The sequence below is a fragment of the Miscanthus floridulus genome, chromosome 17, assembly GCF_019320115.1.
Source record: "Miscanthus floridulus cultivar M001 chromosome 17, ASM1932011v1, whole genome shotgun sequence".
Classification (NCBI taxonomy): domain Eukaryota; kingdom Viridiplantae; phylum Streptophyta; class Magnoliopsida; order Poales; family Poaceae; genus Miscanthus; species Miscanthus floridulus.
In genome coordinates, this window is record NC_089596.1 from 89870532 (window position 1) to 89884859 (window position 14328).

At 47.0% G+C, this 14328-nt stretch overlaps 2 protein-coding genes across 2 annotated transcripts; one reads left to right on the top strand and one right to left on the bottom strand.

The window, feature by feature from the left end:
* Nucleotides 1-1024: 1024 nt before the first annotated feature.
* LOC136518158 (universal stress protein PHOS32-like) lies at nt 1025-4577 on the top strand. Its single transcript, XM_066511824.1, has 2 exons — nt 1025-2007; nt 4359-4577. The coding sequence occupies exons 1-2, from the start codon at nt 1236-1238 to the stop codon at nt 4364-4366; spliced, it is 780 nt and encodes a 259-aa protein (XP_066367921.1). The 5' UTR covers nt 1025-1235; the 3' UTR covers nt 4367-4577.
* A 3217-nt stretch (nt 4578-7794) lies between these two features.
* On the bottom strand, nt 7795-9430 carry LOC136519074 (uncharacterized). The gene is made up of 3 exons (XM_066512737.1): nt 8603-9430; nt 8383-8481; nt 7795-8250 (listed from the first exon to the last, which is right to left on the bottom strand). The coding sequence occupies exons 1-3, from the start codon at nt 9386-9388 to the stop codon at nt 8017-8019; spliced, it is 1119 nt and encodes a 372-aa protein (XP_066368834.1). The 5' UTR covers nt 9389-9430; the 3' UTR covers nt 7795-8016.
* Between the last annotated feature and the right edge of the window lie 4898 nt (nt 9431-14328).

A 14328-nucleotide genomic window follows, 5' to 3' on the forward strand; every position in this document is an offset into this window, starting at 1 on the left:
AATAAGATGATAATTCTGCAAAAGACGTTCATTATTTAATCTTGTAACTATAATAACCGAATTAAATTCAGATAATCAAAATTCGAGTAGTAAATCCATCGGACAGCTACAACGTATTGAACTATTGATCCATTGGATTCGTAGGGTCGCGTCATCCACGCGAGGACGGCTTCAGAGTATTGTTCTACTATGGGCTTGGCTTCTTGGGCCCAACTGCTGAAATGGTTTGAGTGCTATGCTACTGCTTCACAGGCAGCAAGCACATTTAGTCCCACCTCGTTGGGTCATGCACAGCTGTAGCTGTGAGCACTCTATAAAACCATCGCAAAGCAAGAGCATCCACCAGCTGAAGCCTGCAGTTTCTCGGGCACGGGCAACCCGCGGGTAACATGATACCCGATCGGTTACGGTTATGGGCGTCATTTGTAGCTGTCTGCTGGTATGGGTTTTTTAACGGGCATATTTGTTCTTAGCGGGTTCAGGGTCAGTGATAGGTGAACACCGCTCCGCACCGTTCTACCCCCACCCGTTCCAACTTTTCGGCGTGGAAAAAAATGAATAAGCTAATTTAGAGCAGGCTATAGGAATATATAAGCTGAATGGATTAAATTATATAAATTGGTTTATGTCGAGCACTTAAACTTTTAGGTCTCTATTGGAATATGAATTTTTTGTTTCCTACATTTTTTGTGTGAAAATAAACCATGAAATTTCTACACGTGTTTATAAAATTTCTGCATTTAAAAGGAGCTCGTATACTTGTATAAACTGAATTATAAAGACCTACTAGAACAAACAGGAATCATATAAGAATTTTACTGAAATCAATTTACTTTTTACATAAAAACAGAAAAATAGGAAGAAAAAAAAATCCTGTATTTATATTCCAAAAGTCCTAAAGCTACAACACAAGTATATTCCAAAAAGGCTAGGCAGCCGGCAGCCACGTGTACTGTGGCCACCGTGAGGCGTCCATGCCCATGGCCCAAGCCCACACCATCATTTTAATCGCTGACAAGTGAGAAATCACGGTCATCAGTGTCCACTCCACTGGTCGCTGTCTCCACAAATCCGCGTCACTTGCAGCCAAAACCCTCGCCGTCTCGTCTCCCCTCCCCCGTTCCCGTCGCCCTCCCCGTGATCAGATCGAGAGCAGGCCCAATTCGATTCGAGGCACCGCGGCCGGAAGGGATTTCGCGAGCCGCCCGGAGGAGGAAGCCCTAGGCAGATCGGCGATGGCGACGCACCCGGCCTCCCCGACCGCCGGCGCTGGTGGCGACAGGTCGCCGTCCGGCCCGCCGCCGGTGCGCCTGTCCGCGGCGCAGGCGGTGGCGATCCAGCCCACCTCGCCGCGGTACTTCTTCTCCTCGCTGGCCGCCGCCTCCGCCGCGGCGTCCTACCCGCACCGCCGCATCGGCATCGCCGTCGACCTCTCCGACGAGTCCGCCTTCGCCGTCAAGTGGGCCGTCCAGAACTACCTCCGCCCCGGGGACGCCGTCGTGCTGCTCCATGTCTGCCCCACCTCCGTGCTCTACGGCGCCGACTGGGGCTCCATCCCGGTCTCCGTCGACGACGACCCCGACGCCGACATCGCCGAGGGCGCGGCGCGCGCCGCGGCCGCCGAGGAGGAGCCCGAGGAGGCCAAGAAGAAGCGGGAGGAGGAGTTCGACGCCTTCACGTCCACCAAGGCGCAGGACCTTGCGCAGCCGCTCGTCGGCGCGCAGATCCCCTTCAAGATCCACATCGTCAAAGACCACGACATGAAGGAGCGCCTCTGCCTCGAGGCCGAGCGACTCGGCCTGTCCGCCATGATCATGGGCAGCCGGGGATTCGGTGCCTCGCGCAGGGCCGGGAAAGGGAGGCTTGGGAGCGTCAGTGACTACTGCGTGCACCACTGCGTCTGCCCCGTTGTGGTTGTTCGCTACCCAGATGATGCTTTCGGGGATGAGCTGCGAACGGTGCCTGAAAATGAACCTGTGTATCATGAGGCGCCGGAGGCGCAGAAAGGTTTGTCCTATTGCTTCATCTTCTACTTAGTACTATTTCCATGGTGTTTGGTTCATCCTCAGGTAATGTAACCGGAAATGAAATCAGCTCATGTGGGTTTAGTCGGTGGGACCGTTGATCGCGGACTTTGATTGGTTCGGCGTCGTAACGGTAATATGGAGAGATGGCGGCAGTGCAATAAGACAAGGGTCGGAGGTGAGCGGTATCAGTGACGAATAGGGCGGTATCTGATAACGTGGTAGTATTGCATAACGGACAGAATCAAACCAAACATCTGCATTGTTATCCAGTCCCCCAAGTAAACAGATTACATTACAGTCCATCGTACCAAACGCCATCTTCATTCATCGGGTCTGTCCTATTTCATTTGTTTGTTGACTAGTTGTCCATGTATTTCTTTGTTAGTCAATTTGTCAACTAGTTATCCATGAAGTAGGGAGTGAAATGCTTGAATGTGTTGACGGTGAGGATAAATGAGAGAACATTGCACTGTAAGATTTTAACTAGTCCAGAAAGAAATTTCCCCTTTATCTAAAGAAAGAAAGAAAGTTTAAAATACTAGACATTTTCTGCGTTCATATGACAATGTGAATGCCCAGCCTGAATATCTGGCCTTTCTGGCATAGTTTCAATAGAGGTCTAAGTTTCTCATTTTGACTTGACAAAAAATTCAAGCAAAATGAATTAACCCCAGCTGCCACATAGACATTGGCAAATATATAGCCTAGTATAGTTTCCTCTTATGAAAATGATCACCTCATACTCCCGTGAACATAGTGTGTGAAATTATAATGCACATTGCTTGATATTCCCATGTCAACAATGTTCTTTTCGTTGAGACATTTACTTCCATGTAGGATTGGTTCCTCATTTTGTTTAATCTATTAGGACAAAAAAGTGGCAACTGTTGCATGATTAAACATGGATTTTCTGTTTATATCCAAAGGTACAATAGTTGTGTTTATATACAATGATGCAAAAAATGGAGTTGACAGTTGTGCAATTGCAAGTGTGAGAAGAAGCACCAACATAGACTCTCCATGAAGTGATTTTTTCCTGCTCAACATGATAGTTGAATAGCTATCAAAAGTGCTGGCTGCTTGACATTAGTAGTCACTGTTTTGGTTGTTCACCATTATCCCTTGGAAAAATTATGATAAAAACTGATTTCTTTTTTCTAGGGCATATGAAAGATAGAATGAAGAATTTGCTTTGGTCTATAAAATTTAGCTCGATGGGTCAGAAAGCCCAGCTAGATAACTATATATTCTTATAAGTTTGCAAGACCTTGTGTACTATCTGGAAGAAGTTTTAGGCTTATATATTTAAGTAGCTTATTTGCCTGATAAGTTGAATCATGGTAGATCTAATCTAGGGCTTGCTAAGTTGCTAGTCCTGACTCCTGAGATGTTGAGAATGGAGATATGCCTCTTCACTGCCAGCCCAAAAGTCACAAGCACACTAGGTGGATTAGTGGATTCATGTTAAACGTAGTGGATTGGAGGCATTGTGTGTCTATGCATGTGCACTCTTTTAACTTGGCAGATGAATAAGTTCAACCCTTGAAAATCCACACTTCCCAGATAGTTCCTTAAGAGGCTTATTTTAGCTTTCAAAATTTTAGCTGCACTATGCATATCATTATCATTTGTTTGGCATTAGATAACTTACAGTTCAGATCATCTTGTGTCCTTTTGTATTTAACATTTTGCACTTGTATACACAAACTTTTCTCACAACTTCATTTCAGTGTAGGTTAAAAGTATACACATAAACTTGCCTCACAACTTCATTATAGTGTAGGTTGTATTATCTGACCTCTGCGCTTCCCGAACAAATGATGGATTAATTGATGTAGCAACCAAGATGCATGAGCATGAAAATATCTACATGGGGCACCTCATTCTCTAGTCTGCATGTGAAAGTGAAACTGCTGACTTGACTGACCTGAGTGCTGTTTTTCACATGTATAAATCAGACCTCAAAGTTCTCTCCCTCCCTCCCTCTCCAAGTTCAAACTTAAAAACCCTATCCAAGCATTGGGCAGAGCATGCTTTGGCTATGTTCCAGAAGAAGCCTAGATAGGAATAAAGGACCTGTATCTAGAAAACAACTTGCTCCAAGAATGCAAATCATCATCATATTATGCATCCCGCTAGAGCATGCTATATTTTTGTCAGTTCAAAACTGCTCCTTAACATTCCATGTGAAGTATTTTCAGCTCATGTTTCTTGTTTCCCTGCTTTTGTTTGTTAAGCTATTGGCAGCATTTTGCCTCTTTGATCAACAAGTTGTTTACTATCTTGCATATATGCTTAGACATGCCTTGATGTTTTCCTCATCTGTTGCAGAAAAATGAGGGAAGTGGAGAGGGGCTAGGCGACGAGAGGGAGAAAGCAGAGGCCTTCACGTTGTGTCAGCAAGGCCTAGTGTAACACGAGTGTCCTCTTCGGTGGCCACTCGGCTCTGCAACTCTGCGTTTGTACCAGAATCTGTAGATCATGGACGAGTCCCCGCTGTTTTGCTTCATGACATGTGTGTTGGTAAATCGAAGACAATGTTTCTGCGTACATGCGCCGCCGTGTTCTCTTGTACTGGTGTTCCTGCCCTGTTCGTTTGGCTGATAAGCCATGACTGAAAGTACCGTTGACTGATTTGTTGTGAGAGAAAAATACCGTTCGTTGGCTGAAAAAGTAAGGTTTATAAGTCAAGTGAACAGGGCAAGCAGGAACTCGCTGCCCCACCAGTTCAGTTTTTGGGTGACCATACAGGCTAATGGATTGAGGGATTCCAGAACTCGGTGACAGGCAAAACGAGTGGCACCGTGGCCAGCCACAAGGGTGACACGCACATGCTGTTTGGGCTGGACGAATGAGTTACTCTATGGTTTGTGGGATCGGTTGATCCATCGTTTTCATTCCTCACAAACTAAATTGTGAGCTAAATAATTAGTACCAGTACGAGAAATAGAGTCATTTCATTAAATTTGAAGAATAGATTTATGATGCACCATTTTGTCTAGAGTGGATCATGATGCATCGTTTCATCTAGAGTGGACTGATTATTAACCCAAACCATTCACTCTATTTGTGTGTAACAGCGGTCGGCGAGCTCGCTATCACAGACAGGTTTGTTGTATTCTCCAGCCTTCGTCTGCACTCTGCATGCACCAGGGTCCCGGGTCCGGGGACGGGGAGCCAGACGGGATCGAGACGCAGAGAGATGCTGGGCGCGAGAGCTCATCGTGGAACCCGGCCGGCCGAACGGGGGCTAAAAACACTACTGGTGTGCAGTGTGCTTCTACTGGCAGTGGTTTGAGTGGCGGCCTGGCACTCTGGCAGTGCCAGGGCGAGGACCTGGGTGCTGGGGCTCTGGGACGGTCATCGATGCCCTGCCGCTTGGGGCCCACGCGCCACCTGCTGCTGGCATTGACACTCGAGATCGTATGGGCCCCACTAGCTATCTCCTCACCTCACGCATGGCGGTATCTCAAGTTCAGCTCCCTGGTCTGATCTCTGGTTTTCTGAGACTTTCTTATCCATATTCTTAAAATCTCATGGTAAAAAAACGGCTACGAAAAAAAAAGGTGCTGCAATGACACGGTCGTGGCATGGGGTCTAGTACTACATTTGCAGCACTATGAGAAAATTGACTGTACAAAAGCACAAGGAGCAAAGGAGGGATCTCACTATCTCAGTAGAGAGACATAGGGGGAGCGAACGGTTGGTTGACTTGTATGGTCCAGTACCAGCGCAATACAAGCAACACGTACATGGAACTGGAGTCAGATTGTCACGGCTCTACGGCAGGGGACATGATGACAAGACTGGAGAGGCGACGAGGGCGTCGAGCGTGCATATTGATGCATGAACACCCGTGTGCTGCGCGGATTCGCACGTCCGTCCGATCCACCGCCATGGTCTCCACTCTCCACTCTCCACTCTCCACTCGGCGAGCAAGCCTAGCAAGTGTAGATAGGCTGTAGATTTCCTTGCCGTGCACCGCCTGCCCCCTGCAGGGGCTAGCTAGCCGGTCGATCGATTCGGATGCTTTCTCTGTAGCTGGTCCCCGGAACGGCGTCCAACCTGCAGGCTGCAGACCTGCATGCTGCACGCCGCACGCAGCAGATGTAGCAGCGGCCGCAGCCTTGGCCTGGCCTTCGCTGCACGGCCCGACGGCCGGCCGGCTTGGTCTCCGATTAATCCATCTAATTTGTCGGTTATTGGAGTTTAATTTCCAATCCCAAAAGCCACTTCCTACAAATGGACGTGGCTGCGTTATGATCTATACCCTCCGTCCACAAAAGAATACAATTATAGGATGCGTGCTGGTCAAGTTTGGTTAAGTTTGACCAAGTTTATAGTAAATATTGGTCATGTTCGTTTCTCTTATAATCCGTCTTTTTCAGTTTGTTTTTTCAGCCGAAAAAGTATTTTTCTCTCACAGCAAATTAGCCGGAACAATGTTTAGGCTTGTTTTTTCAGCGAAGCGAACGGAGCCATTATTAGCATTTATTTCTCTAAATAAATTTATTATGAAAATATATTTTGTAACTAATCTAATGATACTAATTTTATATTATGAATATTAGTATTTTTTATATAATTTTGGTCGAAGTACAAGCCATTTGACTTCTCGAAAAACGAGAATTATATTTTTTTTGATAGAGGGAGTACTATATATATAGCCTAAAAACATAAATCAAAACGCCAAAGGCATACCTAAAAATTTTGCTTTGCTTCCTATCGGATTAGTGTAATGGTGTGTGATATTTCCCATGTTTCACATAATAGTTCTAATGCTTCTACTGTGAATTTATTTATATCAACTCAAATGCAGGTTTTCGTGATATATAGGAGTAACAAGAACAATACATTGGGTTATACCTCCATGTTAGTACTTAAATTTTACATGTAAAATGGCTTATCCAAAACCAATTTCGTAATGCTTTATGTGGATATGTGTATCCATTAACTGTTTATGGTGCGCTCCATGGTAGCCTCTTGAACACAGCTTCTTGGGAAGATGACATTTAGAGCATGATCTGCTTTTCATTTTTGTGTCATTTTCATCTCAAAGTAAAATTGCAGCCAAATTAAGCGAGAACACGTATTGTTCTAAGGATTGTGTATATAGGTCAGCATGGATCCTTTTACAGTTCAAAAAAAAAAGCATGGATCCTTTTGCAGTTCAGTTCTTTCAGCAAAGTCTACTTTCCCTTCACTTGGTAATAAAGTCTGTCAGAATTCAAAAAGAAAGTGGTGATAAAAAGGCATTCAAGCAACAAACATTACGTTGCATATGGGTTCTTGAAATACGTGATTATTTGGATAAAATGCTGAACAAGCATTACAGAATGCTCTATTTATTTTATTGGACAAAACTATTCCTCAAGTCTCAAAGCTGTGGCCACTTCATTTTCACTGGACACAAAAGTGTAAGTGACATCTTAAACCCTATTACATGTACAGGCCATATATATAAATGCTAAATGCAAAATCATTCTGAACAGCCACATATCTATGGTTTTCCGATGCTTAAAATAAATCTAACTCCCAGTTCGTCCTAGTAGACTACAGCAAATTAGGAGTGGCACGCTAAAAAAACAAAATGAGAGCAACTCAAACAAATAAGACAAAACACTATTCCGGCTGATTTGTTGGGAAAGAAAAACAATGTTTCGGCTGAAAAAATAAGTTAAAAAAACGGATACGGATTATAAGAGAAACGAATAGGGGAAATGTGTCCCCAGCTGATATCATACAGAATTGCAACATCACCGCACGCACTTATCTGATTCTGATCGATCTCTTGATAACAAATACGGTGAAATTTCAGCAAAGTATAAAAGAACAGCAACAAGTACGAAGTGCCTAATGAAATTCAAAACTCCAAGATTAAACCCATTGATCTAGATAGCACACACATGACGACCGATATAAAGCAACAACACAAGCTAAAACCCTACAATGCGGAGCAGAGGAACAACGATGAACGATCGATCGAACCCTACAGCCTCAGTGACAGGTCAAGCTGCGGTGCGGTGTGGCTGGCGGCGGCGCCGTACGTGGAGGAGAAGGGCGCCGTGAGCTCCGACTCGTTGGGGACGAAGACTCGGCCGCCCCCGCTGGTGTGGTGCGCGCTCGCCGCCGGGAAGAACTCGATCTCCCTCACATCCTTCTTCGCGGGCGCCTCGGCCTCCGCCGGTCCTTGCTTCCTCTCCCTCGCCAAGAACGCGTCTCCCTGCGCAGTGCGTGTATCGCAGCATTTGTGACTTTGATCGAGTAAAGCTAGCTTGATAGACAAAGAGAATATTTTTGGCGCGTGCGAACGAGCAGATGAGGGGACACGACGAGCACTCTTATTGACAAGTACCTGGCGAGCGGTGGCCATGGCTGTAGCAAGATCGTAGATGGAGTAGTCTGGAGGCGTCGGTGCCAGTGCTCCTCCATTCTCTGCCAAGGCTCTCATCCTCTTTGGAAGCGTACGTCAAGAAATGCAGATGCAATAGCAACAAGGGAGACAAGATTAGTACGTACTACTTGCCAAGAACACGATCATGTAGTAGGGAATTGAGAAAGGTTGGTGGCTTTACCCTGGAGCAGATGTCGCAGCGGTGGCCGGTGTGGAGGCAGGAGGAGGAGGACACAGCAGGACGCCAGATGGTGTTTTGGCTTGAAGGGTGCTCTGGCGCCAGTGTCGCCGGCAGCAGCTGGGACTGGGACTGGTGGTCAGCGCCACCGCCCGCCGTGGAGAAGCCCCCCATGCGGCTCCACCGGTTCCTGCAGTACTGCTGCTCCGGCGCCACGGGCGGCGCCCTCTGGCACCCGGCCGCCGCGGGCGGGTGGAGGACGCAGACTGGGCCCGGTGGCGGCGGCGGAGGCGCCGGGGCCAGCAGCTGCGAGCAGTAGCGCCCGCCTGCGGCTGCTTCGAACGCCGAGGCGGCCGGCATCTGCAGGTGGCCGTGGTGGTGATGATAGTGGAGCAGCGGGTGGCCCTGTCCCTGCGCGCCGGCGGCAGCGTCCCCGACCACGGCGGAGAGCTCGAGCAGCGGGTCGCCCCCGCAACGGAGTCGCTCGAGCTCCGCCACGCCGAGCCCGCGCTGCGGCGGCTTCTTGGCCCCGACGACACCACCGCCCTCCTCCTGATGCTGCTGCTTCTTCTTCCCGGACCCGGGGGAGTCCCGGCGCAGACGCGGCCGCGCCACCGCAGCGACGCCGAGCTCCGGCGAGACCAGCGCCGAGTCCGTCGCGGCTGTCGCAGCGGCCGGCGCCGCCGCTGTCTCCAGAGCGCTCGACTTGAAGATGCCGACGCCGGAGTCGAAGGCCGCGAGGGAGGTGGCGTGCGTGTCCCCCAAGAGGAAGTAGGGCTTGGTCGCCATGGGAGCTAGGAGGAAGCCAAGGAGTGCTATTAGTTGCGGGCGCGGGGCGCGGCGCGCGGCTGTGGCAGTGCCAAGATTCGTCTGTGTCTCCTCTTGGGGGTGCTGCTGCTGCTTTATAGCGAGAGGAAGAAGGGGGAACTGGGGAAGGCAGGTGATGATATTGCACTTGCTCCTCTGAGAGATGGGGCCGCCCGTAGAGTATACGGGATTTAATTTGACCGTCTTGTAGGGTGTATACTCCCTCCGGACAAAAAAAGAAATTCACATATTATAGAAATTATTAGCAATATTTGTATCTCTAAATAAATTTATTATAAAATGTATTCAAGGATTAATCTAACAATATTTACTATACATGATAAATATCAATCTACTGCCACCTAAAAAATCTGGACAGGTTTCGTCCAACTCCTCCTTCGTGAGCGCGCCTGCTCTCTGTGTACGTGTATGTGCCTGGCTCGAGGATACCTACGTCCGCATCTCCTCCGTGTCACGGTCTTTGGACTTCTCGTTTCTGCGCTAGACTCCTATGCCGCTTCGTACTCATTAGCGCTACGCGCGTATCCGCAGCCCTCTCCTGCATGGCTCCATTCAAACTACGCTCAGCAAAAAAACGGAGGGAGCAGTAGTGTTCTGCATGCAGCAACTCCACGAGCAAGCAATGAGGCGTTTCTTTAACTCGACTCTACCAGGCGTATCGCCCTCTTTTCCAAAATAAGTGTCGTTACATACCGGTCAAATCTGTTATTATACCAAATATACTAAGTGTCAAATCTCGATCTCTACTCATGCGTCCACGTCCGATACGAATCATCATTCATTTATATTGTTTTATAGTTATATTTACACCACCTTATTACTATATTTACAATAATTTCTTCAGTGTTATTTATTGAATAGAGTGATGTAATTTGATGATAACATAAGATCTCGGACAAATAAATACTAAATTTTCAAAAAAAATAGTTACAAATTTTTTCTATAGATTTCAGATACCAGAGAAAATATATTAAACTATTCATAAATATCATCAAATTATTCACAGACTTACAAATTTACAAATGGAAGAAAGGTCTTGGACTCAATCCGCACGACGTCGACGGGGACACCGGCATGGACGCGCGCGAACGACGGCCTCTGGGCGATCGGGCGACAAACGAGCAACCGTACGAAGTCACCAACCAACCAACCGTACGCAAGCTAATCGGGCGGCAGGAGGCAGCGAACCGTACGAATCCTACGGTCAAAAAACCGGTTGCTACCTGGACGCAAAACAACCGGTTATTAGTTAGCAAATCTGAAAAAAAAAGCATGCCCTCCCCCGTGTAACCACACGCACGAGCATATATCTAATAATCTCCTAAATATATTTAGTTAAAGTTAAAAATGCTTGACTTTCCAAAAATGAAAATAATACTCTTTGCGGAACGGAGTAAGTACACCCGTCCCTCTTTAAATCAGTCTCTAGTCTGTCCCTCGTTAAATCAGTTTCTAGTCCAAAACTTTGTCCCACATTAAATCAATTCTGATGTGATCATTCATTATCATTACCCTCTTCAATTCCTCCCTCGAACTCTAGACGTGTATTAACAACGTCACATTTGTTTTCGTGTATTCTATGTGATTCCACGAATCTCTAAGTTAATTTGGGACAATTAAAGATGCAACAACATTTATTATTTTACTCTTCGATACTAGTACACCAAATGACCACTAGTCAACTGGCTAGCAAATAAGATCCGACAGCTTAATGAGGGGCAACAAGTTCTTTTTTCTTCCGTCTGGTAATCTGTCATGAATTTTTTAGAAATCATTTTTCTTCTTATTAATCATGACGCGGAAGATAACACTTTACGTAGGCCATGGATAAGCCTGACGAGTGGACCTGACGCGCCTGTGTTGGTGTGCCATCTCTCGAGCTTGGCTTGCCGTTTGTCATCTACCTCTCCACTTGATTCGTGATCTGGAGTACAGTAGTTCGTACGCAGTACACCAGTTCGGTACCATTCTGTGAAAGTGTGAATTGCACGGTGCGTCGTGGTCCTGCAGCAGCGTTATTTTAGTAATACTTTTTAGTGAAGAAATAATATTTTTTATATTATTTTAGTAATACTTTTTAGTGAAGAAATAATATTTTTTTCTTACGACATATCGGCGTAAGCTTTGTTTTTTTACCAGTGAAGGTTACACGTAGACGACCCAATGCAAATCCATGGAAGCATGCATAGCTGCAGTATCTTTGACCTGAGACGGGCAGGTGACGCTGCATATTGCGCCCATCATTGTGTTCTCGGCGCCACACCCACACAGGCCACAGCGAGCGCCAGTAGATCACGAGGTGGCTGCAGAAGATTTTGATGGGACATCATGCCACGGGTCACGCATCTCCAGAGCAGCAGGAGGAGCACTTGCTGCGTTGCATGCATCACGAAATCAAACGTGCTGTGTTCTCTAGATTACTAGATGTTGCATGCTCTTTTTTTTCCTCCGGCGTGTCCTTCCGACACGTATTTCATTAAACAGAAGTTTGGTTACAACATCTTTAAATAATCCATAGATTATCGTGAAAGGATAGAAGCCAACACGACCCAAATAAACTTAATTTATTACATTACATGAATGTTGAGCAACCAATTGGTCAGGTGCCAACGAGACTAGCAAGCCTCCTCGAACATACACTACACTCAAACCCCTCCACGTCGAACTTCATAAGTGCTCGAAGTGCGTCCCTTTTAGCGGAGTCGAGCGAGCCTTGGAATGCCTGCTGGAAGTCTGTCACTACTTGGGTATCCGACGGTTGTGAGGCGGTGGGCTCCCACTCGGACACAAGCACCTTCTGTGCTTGAAGGGTGGCGTTAGGAGCCCGAGAGGCACACTTTGCTGCCAGACGCATGCTACGGCGGATGGTGACCGACGATGGAGAGCGACGGGCTCGACGTCGAGGTGGCGCCTTGAGGATGGGAGTCTTTAGCGGGGCGGAGACGCGCCTAGCAAACTCCCTAGCGAGGGCCGAAGGAAAAACATTGTCGTCGTCCAGTTGCCGATCATCACCATCCCCCAATGCCTCCGCATCCGCGAAGCTGAGATGAACCATCTGTGGTGGCGAGCAGGTGTCCACCAACGATGCCTGAACCTCTAGAGAGGCCGCTGTCGGAGTAGATGGGCGTCCAAATGCTGGAGCACCCGCTAATCGACTCACGACAAGCGAGGCAACGAGCTCATCGAGCATCGGGTTGACCCATACGGGAGGCCTAGCGCTGAAAGTGCAATCAAGCCCTAATTGTGGGTTTTGTGATAATGACCACACAATTAGAGAACTAATGAGATTTATCGAGATGACAAGCAGAGATTTCATGTTCGAGGATGCTACACGAAACGAAGGAGACCCCAATTACAAATGTAGATGGCTTCAAACTCAAAGGAGGTTTAAATTCTTTTACATTTTGAATTAGAGTATAGGAAAAGCCGTACTATAAAGGGGGACACAATGTTTAAGCTAATATGTGCTACCAAGTGCTCAAACATACACATGCATCCTCAGATTCACAGCCAAGACATTTTGGCCGGTGGTTGTGTTTGTTACTCTTAGAGCTTGGCTCCTAGCCGGCTAGAGCGTCGCCCGTGGAGCTTGCCAACTTGTGTGGCAGCCCGGGAGGTTTGTAACCATATCTTAAAGCTAATAAACTCACCCCTCATCTCAAGAGTTAAGTCTCTTGACTTGAGAACGAGGAAGTGTTGAAAAGCCCTAAGCCTTAGTGGTTAACCTCAATAACATGGAGGTAGGCAAGCCTTGGTGGCAACCCGAACCATGGGATAAATCATTGTGTCACTTGTGCTTAATTTATATTACTTGCATAACATATTGTGGTTGAGGTGATTTCTAGAGTTTCTAATCGATCTACTTGTGTGTGGTGTTCCTACTACTTCTAGCTCTTGATCCGTGATTGTCATACCTGCAGTAAGCTAGGAAATTTCTTCTATCTAAGTTTTTGTTCATGGATTTTGAACTGTGACTCAAAGTTGTTTGCAGGTGCGGCAGTGCCGCTGTTCTGTCCCAGCAATGCCGCCCTCCAGAGCGGCAGTACCGCAGGGTGAATTTTATAAAAGTTTGAGTGTTCATTTTGATAGGCCTATTCACCCCCCTCTATGCCAACCATAGATCCTACAAGTGGTATCGGAGCCGGTTACCTCATATACGCTTCACCGCATGAGGTATGGAGCCCGGAGGAGGAACTAGTGGCGTGAAGCGGGTGGATGTTGACACGGACAGCGGCGAGTTGAGCGTGTCGACAGCAAGCAACACCACACTACCACATCTTGAGGCTACCGATGCCAAAAAAGCTCTCAATGATAATGAGAGAAGAAGAAGGAAGGAGGCAAGAAAGCTAAAAAGAGAAGCAAGAGAGAAGAAGGAGGAGCAGCGGTTAGAGGAGAAGAAGCAAAGGAAATAAGAAAGAAGGGTCAAAAGAGAAGCAAGAAAAAAAAGAAGAGAAGCTAGGAAGAAGAAGGAAGAAGAAGAGAAGGAAACAAGTGCATCATTAAGCATATCAAGTAGTTACGAAGATGGAGATGATGATCAGTCATACCAAGTGTCGAAGGAGAACAAGAAGGAGAAGAAAGGAAAGGGCAAGGCCGACAACAACAAATATGCCACCGTATCCTTTAACTATTTTTCTATTCCTATGACTAACCATGATCGGAGGTCTTTCATCAATGTGCCCGTGGGCAAGTTACCTCATTTCAATGGGACTAACTTTGCCAAGTGGAAGCACTTGATGAGAGCCTATCTTATAGGTCTTCACCCTGGCATTTGGGAGATTGTTTACAATGGATTTGAGCCACCGGTTGATCCCAAGAACCCAACACTTGAAAAGATGAGAATCATTCACCTCAATGGTCAAGCCACAAGTGTGTTGCTTAGTGCCTTGGATGGTGATGAG